Below are 13,081 nucleotides of genomic sequence, written 5' to 3' on the forward strand. Positions count from 1 at the left end.
GCAATAGACTAGAGGGTGTCTGCTAGGGAACTCTCTGAGATGAAGTAAGGAATCTATTGGGAGTTGAGTACTTAGGTGGGGAGGGAGGGATCTACAGGCACTATTCACTCATGAATATGGAGGAAGTTGTTTTTGCTTTGCTTTGCTTTGCTTTATTTTAAAGCTTATAAACAATAGAAATTTATTTCTCATGGTTCTGGAAGCTGGGAATTCCAAGATCAAAGTGCTAGCAGAAAAGGGGCTCTTGTATATATAATACACCTTCTTGCTGTTTCCTCATATGGTAAAAGAAGTAAAGCAGGTTTTGCTTTGTTTTTAGTAGAATTAGGAGATAAACAGATAATAAAGCATAGTTAAATATAAGCCGAGGTTTAAAATGTGGAGTACCTATGTAAAATAATCAATTTAGTAATACATAGTCTACAATAAAACTGGACTAAACCCTGCAGCCCATGCTCAAATCCTAGTTTAACTACTCAGTAGCTTTGACCTAGGGCAAGTGACCGAATCTGTCTATACCCTCTACTCCATTAGCAAACAGGAATTAAAAAAAAAATTAGCTATTTTGTCATTGTCTTGAGGATTATGTGAGTTAATAATTACCATGGCACCCAACATCTAGTAAGTATTTAGTAAATGCTATCTATTTTTTTTCTTCTATGTGCCAGGCATTATGCTGGGCACTGGAGTTATAGTAGTACACAGGACAGATACAGTCTTGCACATCTGCAGAGATTATGGGTTAGAGAGAAACCAGAAAACAGGTAATTGCAATATATTTTATTAAGTAAGCTCTAGGAAGGACAGTGTGCTACACAACCACATGGGAGGAGCACGTAAACAGATTTAAGGATCAGGAAAATCCTCCTAAGCTAAGCAATTACAGTGTGAAAGAATGGTTGTCATCTATGTATTATTAAATAGGTAATTTTCCATGGGACCATGTTCCACAATCCTTTAATCCCATCACGTACTAGTTGCTTAGTAAACATAAACTGAACCGATGTTGAATAAATTGTTCTGAAATTCTCACTTAAATCCCCCATATGTAGAATCAAGTAATTTTCTCACCAGCAGTTTGCTCTCTAGAAAGTTTGTGGAATGTTACATGTGCAGGCTTTGGACTCAGACCTGGTTGTGCTCCTCTCTATCTGTAAAGTAAGGATTATAATAATACCTACCTCATAGGGTTGTTTGAGGATTAAATATGTATGTGAAGCATTTAGCTGTACCTAGAACATAATTTAGCACCCACAGACAACTATTATAGTATTTTATGAGTACTATTTCTTTGAGGCTTTTGTGATCTTTTTGCATACAGTAATTCCAGATTACCCAGTTGTAATGTGGGTTTATGTGCTGTTCTGTCTTTGATCCAGGTCACGGGATTTCCCATCCAGATGCCATACACTGATGTACAGTCAATTATTGATGCTGTTTATCAAACTGGAATTCACTCTGCTGAATTTCCCCAGACAGAATTTGCTTTAGCTGTATACATTCACCCATACCCAAACAACATATTATCTGTGTGGGTCTATTTGGCTTCTTTAGTTCAACATCAATGAAAAGGAAGCAGAGCAAAGTAAAAGATTGTACTATAGTCCTCTAGTACCAACAAAAACTTTTCTGGTACCTTGAGATTTTGCTGTTTATTCTCAAGTCCAGCTAAGTGCTGGGCCCAATTTTTGATTCACTTACAGAGCTGGGCACTATGGAAACCCGCACCCCTGAGTGAGTCTTTGAGGAGGAGTCAAGATGAGCTTCTCACCAGAGACCTCTCCAGGGAGGACCTTTGGATAGTCTGGCTTTCTTGGGTCACTGTCTGCAGTAGGTCTTATTCTGGGAAAGGAGCAATTTTGGCCTCTTCTCCTAAGACCAGTGTTTCATAAATTGTAGAATTCACACCACCTCCATTTGAATCATCTGGAGAGCCTTGTTGAAAATGCAGATTACTAGATCCTCCTCAAGACCGATTGAATCAGCACCTCTGGGAGTGAAGCTACAGACTGCATTATTTTCAACAAGCTCCCCAGATAATTCTGATGCACTGTTATGAGGGAGAGCCCAGCCTTATAGAATGTTGTCACTACTAAACTAAGGCTGGTACGTTTGATGCTGGGTCTGATACAATTCCAGATGGAAGCTGCTCAAGTGGAAAACTAAGGTCATTGCCTCTCATGGATAAGATGTTATTTCATTGGTAAGGAAAAAAAAAGAAAATCTACCATGTTGGGCTGATGTTGGCTTCTGGAAGCTTCTCAAAAGTTTGCACTTGGTATGCTACTGACATGAAATTCTTACAGCTCCAAGTATTTGGAAGGAACTCCCAGGAAACTCTAATCTAATTCCTCCCAATTCTGTGCGGGAGGAAATGGTCTTGACAAATCTCAGGACTCTTTTTTTCCTTAGTAAGCAGTCCCCAACTCTGCCTCTGGCACTTTTTGCTGCCTTTCTTTCTTAGTAGTGGCTTATCTAGATCCTAAGAGCCCCTCAAGAAAGACTGGACAGGGGTCTAAGTAGGAAGCACTATACTTTCTTCTAGTTGATTGTTTTGTCCTTCATTAAAAGTGTTTATATAATTTACTTACATATGACAAAATAACTTATCAAAAAGAAATAATCAAGGAATATGGATTTCCAAAGGTTGACCAGAGCAGTTTTGTATGAGGTAAAGATAAGAGAACATTCACCTCTCCCATTGCAGAACCACTGGGGTTTCTTGGTTCAGTCCCACAAGCAGAGAGCAGAGACCCCAAATGTATCTGCAGGGAATACCCAATCTGTATCTGTTTCCTAAATGTGCATGGGCTGGTGCCAGAAAAGGCCTCACTTATTTGTAGTGATGTTAGTCTTGGACCAAGCTTGAGATTACTAGAAGAGGCAAAGTAGGGAAATGGGTGAAGGAATGTTTTTTTCTCCCAGGTTAAAACCTAACTGTATGTGTCTTGTGGCATGCATAAGAAAACTGATCAGAATTTTTACTTTTATTTGAATGTTTTTGTTTAAATTTAATATGAAGTTTTATTATTAAACAAGTCCCCCACTTTGATTGATTTAGCACAAAATGATGCTGATGGAAAGATGAGGATGCCAAAGACAGACTGAATTCATGCAACTCATTTCTGTACAGCTTTGAATATTTACATAGCTATTTTATTAGTTGTTCAGGGTTTTTAGAATTGATAGGCTGCTTAAGAGTAGGGTAGCAAGTGTTCATAGGAAAGCATGGAGGACCTTTCTATATTGTATCCTTTTTACCTGAGTGTTACTTTTTCAATTAAATTTTTTCCTGAAAGTCATGAAATTATCTGTAATGAATCTTTTTTTCATGAAAATGTTTGAAAAATATATGATTTTAAGTGGAATGTATAATTGCAAAGTTCTTTATATCACTCCATAAATAATTACAGGGTATCCATTACATGCCAGATACTGTGTATTATCTATTTAATAACGTGCTGGAGCACAGTGGTGAAAAGACAAAGACTCTACCAGTGTGAGGCTTACATTTTTAAGGGAGAAACAAACCACAGCAGGTAAGTGAGAAGATTTCAGGGTGTGATGAGTGCTCTAAAGGAAACAAATAGGATGGGATGATAGAGAAGGACTTTGGTGGGGATGAAGGGTATAAGCAGAGCAGTCAGGGAAGGCCTAAGGAGATAACATTTAAGCTGATATTTTAAAAATGATTTAACATTAGAATTGCATTCAGTTGCATGTGACAGAAACCTAACCACAGTAGCTTAACCAAATAGGGATTATTTTTCACATATCTGCGAGTCCAGAGAGGCAGTCCAAGTTTGGTGCAAGAGGCCTACTAACTTCATCCAATTTCTTTGCCATCTCTAAAGAGACTTCTATTTTCTAGCCCAGTGGCTTTCAAATTTCAGCAGGTATAAAAATCACCTGAAGGGCTTGTTGAAACACAGATTGCTGGGCCCCACCCCCAAGGTTTCTGATTCAGTGGGTCTAGGGTGATGCCTGATAATTTGCACGTGTAAGTTCCCTGGTGATGCTGAGACGGCTGATCTGGGGACCACACTTTGAGAACCTCAGCTCTAGCTTCACAACCATTTTCATGGCTTAAAAATGCAGAAAAGGAAGGGGAAGACAGAGGATGCCAACTGGTTCCATTCTTTTAAGAAAGCTTGCCAAGAAGCCATGCCAGTAACTTCTACTTATATTGCTTTGGCCAGAACTGTATCACTCCTAGCCATAAGGGAGCCTGGGAGATCAAGTACTTTAAATGGACATATTGCTCTCCCAACTAAGTCAGTATCCTATTGGTAAGGAAGGAGGAGAGGGTGGCTGTTGGGTAGGCAAATCACAGAGTCTGCCACAGATGAGAGGAAGCCAGTCATGCAAAGACCAGTGGCAAAAATCATTTGAGGTAGAGGGAACTGCAACTGTGAAGTCCTTCAGTCCAAAAAGAGACTTGCCTGGGGAGGGGAGAGTAGTAGCACATAAGTCTGGAGAGGTAGATAGGACCAGATCACGTAGGTCTTGATAAAGAGTTTGGATTTTATTTACAGTGCAACAGGAAATCATTGAAAAGTTTTAAGCAACTGAATAAAATAATATTTTTCTTTTTTATATTTGAAATTACTTTAAAAACTATTTTTTACAGATACTCATTATTTTATATAAGTGCATAAATGTCATCATGTTTTTTGAAATGCAGGTTTTATTTTTCTTTTTTTTGCTTGGGTCTCTGTCCACTGCTGTCCTCTCCCCACCCACATTGTTCACTTCTTCTACCTTCTTACCAACCATGTTGCATGTATCCTTTCACTTCACCAACATTCTCAAATATTCATATGCCAACACACACACATATGCACATATATGCATCTGTTACTGTCTTAGAAAAGTGAGATGACATGATGTATGTTTTTCTGCATATTGTTTTTTTCCTTCAAAAATAGTAAAACACCTCCAAGTGAACTATTCATGTTTCCTAAAGGATGCATAACATTCTACAGTGTGGGCAGGACCACTGCATACACTTAAGGAGGTTATGCACCACATGACTAGAAAGTTTATGTGCAAGGACCCCTAGAGTTGTGTAGTATGTAGAAACCTTGGTTGTAAATGTTATTTATTATAGCTTATTCAAACTATTCCCCTACTGATGGGAATTTCTTTTGGTCCATTTGGTTGACATGTTGTTTATTTTTCCTATATCCTTGCTACTTTTGTGTCTATGAGTTCTATTACTGAAAGAGGAGTGTTGAAGTTGCCAACTGTAATTATAAGTTTCTCTATTTCTTTTTTTTTTGAGAAGAAGTCTCACTCTGCCACTCAAGTTGGAGTTCAGTGGCACAATCTCAACTCACTGCAACCTCCACCTCCCAGGTTTAAGTGATTCTCCTGCCTCAGCCTCCTGAGTAGCTGGGATTACAGGCGCCTGCCATGATGCCTGGCTGATTTTTGTACTTTTAGTAGAGATGAGGTTTCACCATGTTGGCCAGGGAGTTTATTTCTTCTTTCAGTTTTGTTAGTTTTTGTTTAATGTATTTAAGTTCTGTTGTTAGATGGACACACATTTAGGATTTATGTCTCCTTGATGAATTAACTCTTTTATCATTACGCAATGTCCCTCTTTAGTCTTAGTAATTTTCTTTGCTCTGAAGTCTGTTTTGTCTGATGTTAATGTAGCTACTCCAGCTTTCTTTTGATTAGGGTTTATGTGGTATACCTATTTTTATTTTTAACATACCTATATCATTATAGTTGAAATGAGTTTCTTGTAGACAGCATATACCTGAGTTATGGTATTTTTTTGTTGTTGTTGTTTTGAGATGAAATCTCGCTCTGTCGCCAGGCTGGAGTGCAGTGGTGCAATTTCGGCTCACTGCAACCTCCAACTCCTGGGTTCAAGCAATTCTCCTGCCTCAGCCTCCTGAGTACCTGGGATTACAGGTGTGCACCACCATGCCCAGCTAATTTTTTGTATTTTTAGTAGAGATGGGGTTTCACCATGTTGGCCAGGATGGTCTTGATCTCCAGACCTCATGATCTGCCCACCTCAGCCTCCCAAAGTGCTGGGATTACAGGTGTGAGCCACTGTGCCCGGCCTATAGTATTTTTTATACCCTCTGATAATCTTTTTAATTGGTGTGTTTAGACAATTTACACTTAATGTAATTATTGGTATGTTTGGACTTAGGTCTATCATTTCATTATTTGCATTTCATTTGCTCTGTTTCAGTTCCACTGTTTCCTCTTTCCTGCTTTCTCAGGTTTTTGAACATTTCTTAGTATTTCATTTTAATGTCTCTATTATATTTTTGACTATATGTTTTTGTATATATTTTCTAAAGTTTTTCTAGGGATTATCCTAATACACATTTAACTTTTCACAGGCTACACAGAATCTACTTTTTACCACTTTTAAGTGGAATGTAGAAATCTTACCACATATTCTTTTGTTCTTCTGCCTTTATGGTATAATTGTCTAATATGTTGTATCTGTTGAAGTATATGCTGAAAACACTAGAAGACAATGTTCACATTTTTGCTTTTAACCATCAAATGTATTTTAAAGAACTCAAGTGGAAAAGAATGTTTACCCAGACATTTATCACTCTGTTGTTCTTCCTTCATTCCTGATGTGCTAAGTTTCCTTCTGGTATTATTTCCCTTCTGTTTAAAAAATGTCCTTTAGCAATTCTTTTAGAGCAGGTTTACTGACAACAAATCTTTGTTTTCTTTCATCTGCAAATGTCTTTAATTTCATTTCTGAATGATATTTTTGCAGGATATAGAATTCTGGGCCTGAGAGTTCTTTTCTCTCAGGACTTAAAATTTCAACCTTTATTTTAGATTAAGGGGGCATATGTGTAGGTTTGTTACATGGATATATTGAATGATGCTGAGGTTTGAGATATGAATGAGCCCATCACTCAGGTAGTGAGGATAGTAACCAACAATTATTCAGTCCTTCCCCCCTTCTCTCCCTCCCTGCTCCAGTAGTACCCAGTGTCTATTGTTGCCATCTTTATGTCCATGAGTACCCAATGTTTTGCTCCCACTTGTGAGAATGTGATATTTGATTTTCTGTTCCTGCATTAATTCACTTAGGATAATGGTCTCCAGCTGCAACCATGTTGCTGCAGAGGACATGATTTCATTCTTTTTTGTGGCACCTCAGCATTTAAAAAATTTTGTTCTACTTCTCTCTGGTCTTCTTGGTTTCTGGTGAGAGACCCACCATACGTTGAATTTTTCATTCTTCCCCTATAAATAATGCTTTGTTTCTCTCTGGTTGTTTTCAATTTTTCTTTTTCTCTAGTTTTTAGAAGGGTTTTTTGTGTGTGTTTTTGTTTTTGACAGAGTCTTGCTCTGTCACCCAGGATGGAGTGCAATGGCTTAATCTTGGCTCACTACAACCTCCACCTCCTACGTTCCAGCAGTTCTCCTGCCTCAGCCTCCCAAGTAGCCGGGATAACAGGTGCACCTCACCACGCCCAGTTAATTTTTGTATTTTTAGTAGAGATGGGGTTTCACCATGTTGTCCAGGCTGGTCTCAAACTCCTGGCCTCAAGTGATCCACTTGCCTTGGCCTGCCAAAGTGCTGGGATTACAGGTGAGTGACTGTGCCCAGCCTAGTTTTTAGCAGTTTTATTATGTGTGTGGGTATAGATTTCTTTGGGTTTATCCTTGTTAGCATCACCTGAGTTTCTGAATCTGTAAGTTTTTGTCTTTTCTCAAATTAGAGGAATTTTCAGCCATTATTCTCCCAAATATTTCTGTACCATATTCTTTCTCCTTTCCTTCAGACTCCAATGACGTAAGCATTAGACCACTGGGTATTATCCCACAGGTCTCCAAGTCTCTGTTGTTTCCATCTTTTTTTCAGATTGTACTATTTCTATTGATCTACCTTGAAGTTCGCTGACTACTCTGACATCTCCATTTTCCTAATGAGCCCATCCAATGAGTGTTTTTAAGTTTTGTTTTTTTCTATCTTTTTAGTTATAAATTTTCCATCTAATTCTTCTTTATGTATTCTATTTATTTGCTGAAACTTCTTATCTTTCCATTCATTTCAAGAAAGTTTTCTCTTCTTGGAGCATTACTATAATAGCTATTTTAAAGTCTTGTCAAATAATTCTCTGTCATCTTAGTGTTAGTATCTGTTGACTGTCTTTCCCATGAGAATTGAGATTTGTTTTTGTTCTTCATAGGCTGAGTAATTTGGGTTGTATCCAGGGCAATTTGAATATGCTGTATGTTAGGAGATCTATGTCTTACTTAAATCTTTTGGAGCATGTTGATGTTTTTTGTTGTAGCCAGGAATCAACCTGGTTGAGTTCAGGCTGCAAGTTCTGGCTAGGCTTTTGTGGGTTGTGGTTTCGATGTCAGGTCCATTTTCAAAGTCTGTCTGTGCTACTCAGATCTGTCACATATGTGTGCTGCTTAGTGGCCAGCCAGTGCTCTGGGCAGTTCTGAGTTTTTAGTCTTTTGGTCAAATATTATTCTGGGTGTGTCTGTGAGAGTGTTTTTGGATGTGATTAACATTTGAATGTTTTTAGAGTGATCTATGTATGCACAACTCAGAGGTAAGCCCAGTTGTTCATAAGCACTTTGTGGGATCATTTTCCAAAGCTGTTCCTCCCTCTCCACAGTCTCCCCAGTACTTTTCAGTTCCCTGGGCCTCCCTTTTTCAGTTCTCCAGCCATAAAGCTGTGGTTTTTAGTTACACCTCTTTGCCCACACTTCTCATTATTGTACCTCCATCCAGTGGGAAGACAAAGGAAAACAAACAACCACAGCTGTTCTGATCAGATAAGAGGCTTTCCTTTCCTAAGTTTTCGGCACCTCTTGGCCCCTATTACCACTGTTGTGGCTACCACCAATCTGCTGAAGAATGCCTGGGGGCTACAGCAGGAGAGAGAGAAAAGAAAAAAGAAATAAATGGGAATTGCCTCACTCTGATCATTAGGAGACTCCTTTGCTCTTCCTTATAACAAAAGGGAATTCTCCTAGGGCTCTCCCTTTCTGTGCCCTGGTGCCCATTTCTAGATTTCAGGCTTCCTGAATCCAGGCTGGGGGATCCCGGAGGAAGAAGGGGTAACTCACCACCAGTTTGGTGATATTTCAAATTAAGGTCTTCCTCCCCAGTTGCCTGCTATTTACTTTACATTGTCTTCAAATAGCTGCTCATGCAGTCTGTCCAGATTTTATAGTTACATTCAGTGGGAGAGACAGGGTGGAGCTGGCTTAATCCATTGTGTTAGGGTTCTCCAGAGAAACAGAACCAACAGAATGTGCATGTGCATATGTGGGTATTTACCTATCTATCTGCATATATATGTGTGTATATGTGTATATGCATATACACAGAGACATAGATATATAAACTAAGGAATTATATCTATACCCATGGTTATATATCTATATCTTACATGATCATAAAGGCTGAGGAGTCCCAAGATTTGCTGTCAGGAGCTGGAGACCAGGAGAGTTGACAGGTAGTTCCAGTCTGAAAACCGGCAGACTCAAGATGCAAGAAGAGCTGATGTTTCAGTTTCAGTCCGAAGGCCAGGAAAGACCTATGTCCCAGCTCAAATAAGTTGGGCAGCAGGAATTCTCTCTTCCTCAACAAAGGTCAATCTTTTTATTCTATTCAGCCCTTAAACTGATTGGATGAAGACCACTCACATTAGGGAGGGCAATCCGCTTTACTTTTATTCAAATGTTAATCACATCCAAAAACACCCTCACAGACACACCCAGAATATTTGACCAAATATCTGGCACCCAATCTTGGCCCAATCAAGTTGACACATAAAATTAACTATCACATTCATCTTCTCCAGAAATAGAATCTTATATAGCATTATAAAATTTGGAATATTTTTCATAAATTACAGATTACAAATATCTGTGATTACAAATACCTGGAACGAATTTTTTATAAAGTAGACTTAAAAACTATCCTTAACATTGTTCGACATGCTAAAACAGTTTGGAAATGTGATCTAGGAACTCTTGACTATCAAGCTCAGATGTGATTTACCTTTTTATGACCACTCCAACTACTAGGTGATGAATATTTTCAAGAAGGACAGGAGTAGTTGCAATAAGACCAGTTAAGAGACTATTGTACAAGTCCAACTGAGAGATGGTGGATATGAAGAGTAGTTGCAATGAGTTGAATACTACAAATAGCAACAAATCAAGAACCGAGAACCAGAGCCCAGGGCTTTTGGCTCCCAGGCCTTTGCATCCAGTAGAATATGATGCTGCCATTAAAAGGAATCCTGGATGTCATGTTATGGAATGTTTGCCGGAATATTCTGTATGACAAAATCTAGGTACACAACAGAGCATGTAACATACTACCATTTGTACACAAAATGAGGCAAGGGAGTTTATATACATATGCATGGTTATAAGTACCTGGATATCCCTGGAAGGCTACAAAAGAAAAGAGTAATGGTGTCGCCTCTGGGAAAAACTGGGACCAGGGGAGGGAAAGAAACAGTCTTCTATGGCTTGAAATCTTCTACCCTTTTCATGCATTCATTTTAAAAACTTAAACAATTAAAAATCAGTGGTTTTCCACTGCCTAAAGTTCTGTGAGTTACAGAAGCTTTCCAGAGAATCTGGTCCCACCTCATCTCTTGTCAAATCTACCTGTGCCTTAATGCTGCAGTCACAATGGACTCTGCAGTTTCCCTATTCTGCCCTTTATATAGATGTTCTGCCTTTTTTACTTCCATTTCTTTCATACCGTTGGTGATCAGTGCTTCCTTGACTTAGAACGTCTTTTCTATCTCCTCTTCACTCCAGACATACAGTGGCCTCTATTTTCATTCCAAACATGCCTTCACTTTAGAGTCTTTGCGTGTACCAATTCCCTCGGCCTGGAACACTCAGCCACCTGATATGTACCTACTCTCTCACTTCCCTCAGGCCTTTGCATGCCTTACCTTATCATGAAACAAAGTCCACCCATGGTCACTTTCTTTCTTTTTTTTTTTTTTTTGAGACACAGTCTGGCTCTGTCGCCCAGGCTGAAGTACAGTGGCACAATCTCGGCTCACTGCAACCACCGCCTCCCAGGCTCAAGTGATTCTTCTGCCTCAGCCTACCGAGTAGCTGGGATTATAGGCACCCACCACCACACCCGGCTAATTTTTGTATTTTTAGTAGATACGGGGTTTCACCATGTTGGCCAGGCTGTTCTCAAACTCTGGACCTTAGGTAATCTGCTGGCCTCAGCCTCCCAAAGTGATGGAATTACAGGCGTGAGCCACTACACCCAGCCCACCCATGGTCACTTTCTAGCCTTTTTTTCTGTTTTTCTTCACATCGTTTGTCACCATGTGATATGTTTTTTTGTTGTTGTTCATTGTATCGCTCTTCCTAGTGGAATAAAAACTCTATGACAGCAGAGACTTTATTTAGGAGTTAAGTAAATACCTTAATTGTGTCCACCTTGCTCTAAAGGAATTAAATAAATCATAAGTAAATCCTTAAAATGCAAAGTTCAGATTTACATCTAAGACACACTATGGCAAAATATATGTGTAAAATGAACATCAATCCATAAAAGGAAATGGACACTGAAGTCTTCTCATCACAAGGCAAGTCCAGAAAACAATAATGATTTCTGAACAAATATATCCCAGTGAACAATATTTTCAAAGTAGAAACCATAAATACAGTCTACTTCTTATACTAATGATTATAGTCTGTGCCCCATTTTTCTAAAAGTGTTCTTAAATAGGCCCTGGACAGTTAAGTCATTTAGAAGCCAAGTTATTATAAGGTTGTTTAATAGTCATGAAATTGAACCCAAGGAGGTAGACACTATATAAATGCCATTAAAAATGGCATGAAGCTTTTAGCCTGATGTGTCTACCTTCACTCTAGAGGACCCTGCAACTGAGAGACAGGCCAGGGCAGCCTTCTCCCTGGACTATGTCGGGTTAGGCTGGGATCTGCCAACTTCAGCTTCTGAGTTTCCCTTTTCTTGCCTGTGTTTCCTGCGGGCCTGCTCTCCTGGGTATAAGCATCGTCTATGGATAGGGTACAGCTCATATACATGTCTGCTGCTGATCTTCAAATGGATGAAGATGGCACCCAGAATCACATAACATGTATTTATCACTTTGTAGTAGTTCTTCATCATCATGTATCTTTTTGGACAAAGGATTCAAAGTAAAAGGGGTGAAGTTTTAAAAATATTTACGTTTTACTATTAAGAGATTGATCTACAGTCTCAGAAAAGTGGGCAGTCTCACTGTCCTAGGGTTACCATCCACCTCTTTTGTGATAATCCACCAAAGAGGTTAAAATACAATTGATTAGGTTTCCTCTAATCACATTTCAGCCCCCATATCACCTCAATTGACGTCAGAGTGTTCTCACAGTTTTGCAGTTTCCTGATTTACGAGCACAGATGGTTAATTACATCCACCATGGGTGTGACAAGCAAGGTTACTAGAAGTAATCTTAAATGTCTTCATTCAAAGCTCTTGGGAATCCCTACAGCAACGAAAATAAGGAGGGGGAAGAGATTAATTAGATTTCTAGAAGAAAGGTGGAGTTTGAGGTGGAATTTAAAAAGAGAGCATAATTTCACAGGGGAAAAAAAAAAACGCTTCAGGGGCTGCAGAAACAGCTAAAGCACATTTGGAGGGCCTGATGATCCACGGAGCAGCCCCTGGGATGGAAGGGGCTGGTGCAACGTGAAGTAAGCCAAACCGAATCCATGCTGTGAAGACTTTTAAACGCCAAACTGAGGCGTCGGAACTTTGCTCCGCGGGCATCGAGGAGCCATCGAAGGTTCTCAGCAGGTGAGTGGCCTAACTGGATTGGTCACTGCAGTGATCCACGTTACAACTTCTCCGGCGCTCTCTGCAGACCCCAGCCCGCGATCAGGCCGGCTTCGCAGTAGGTGGCTCTTGAGCGCCCTGGCAACCGAAGCGCCAGGCCAGGCCACGCCGTGCCGTCCGGGATGCTGACCCTGCCCAGGCGGGAGCCGCCACGCCGCCGCCTGGCGCTGCACCTGGGCCCGGCCCGGCCGCCGATTGGACGGCTCGGGGCGACCCCGCTGTATCGC

The 13,081-nt window shown here is 39.9% G+C and overlaps 1 protein-coding gene across 1 annotated transcript in view; it reads left to right on the plus strand.

Moving 5' to 3' along the window:
• The window catches only part of CC2D2B (coiled-coil and C2 domain containing 2B), a 136,966-nt gene extending 133,668 nt beyond the window's left edge, over window positions 1-3,298 (plus strand). The window contains exon 36 of the mRNA XM_063669470.1: window positions 1,380-3,298. Coding sequence (XP_063525540.1) covers window positions 1,380-1,568 — 189 coding nt within the window. The 3' untranslated portion in view covers window positions 1,569-3,298. The remainder of the gene's footprint in view (window positions 1-1,379) is intronic.
• The last annotated feature ends 9,783 nt before the right edge of the window (window positions 3,299-13,081 follow it).

Source organism: Pongo pygmaeus, chromosome 8, assembly GCF_028885625.2.
Source record: "Pongo pygmaeus isolate AG05252 chromosome 8, NHGRI_mPonPyg2-v2.0_pri, whole genome shotgun sequence".
Classification (NCBI taxonomy): domain Eukaryota; kingdom Metazoa; phylum Chordata; class Mammalia; order Primates; family Hominidae; genus Pongo; species Pongo pygmaeus.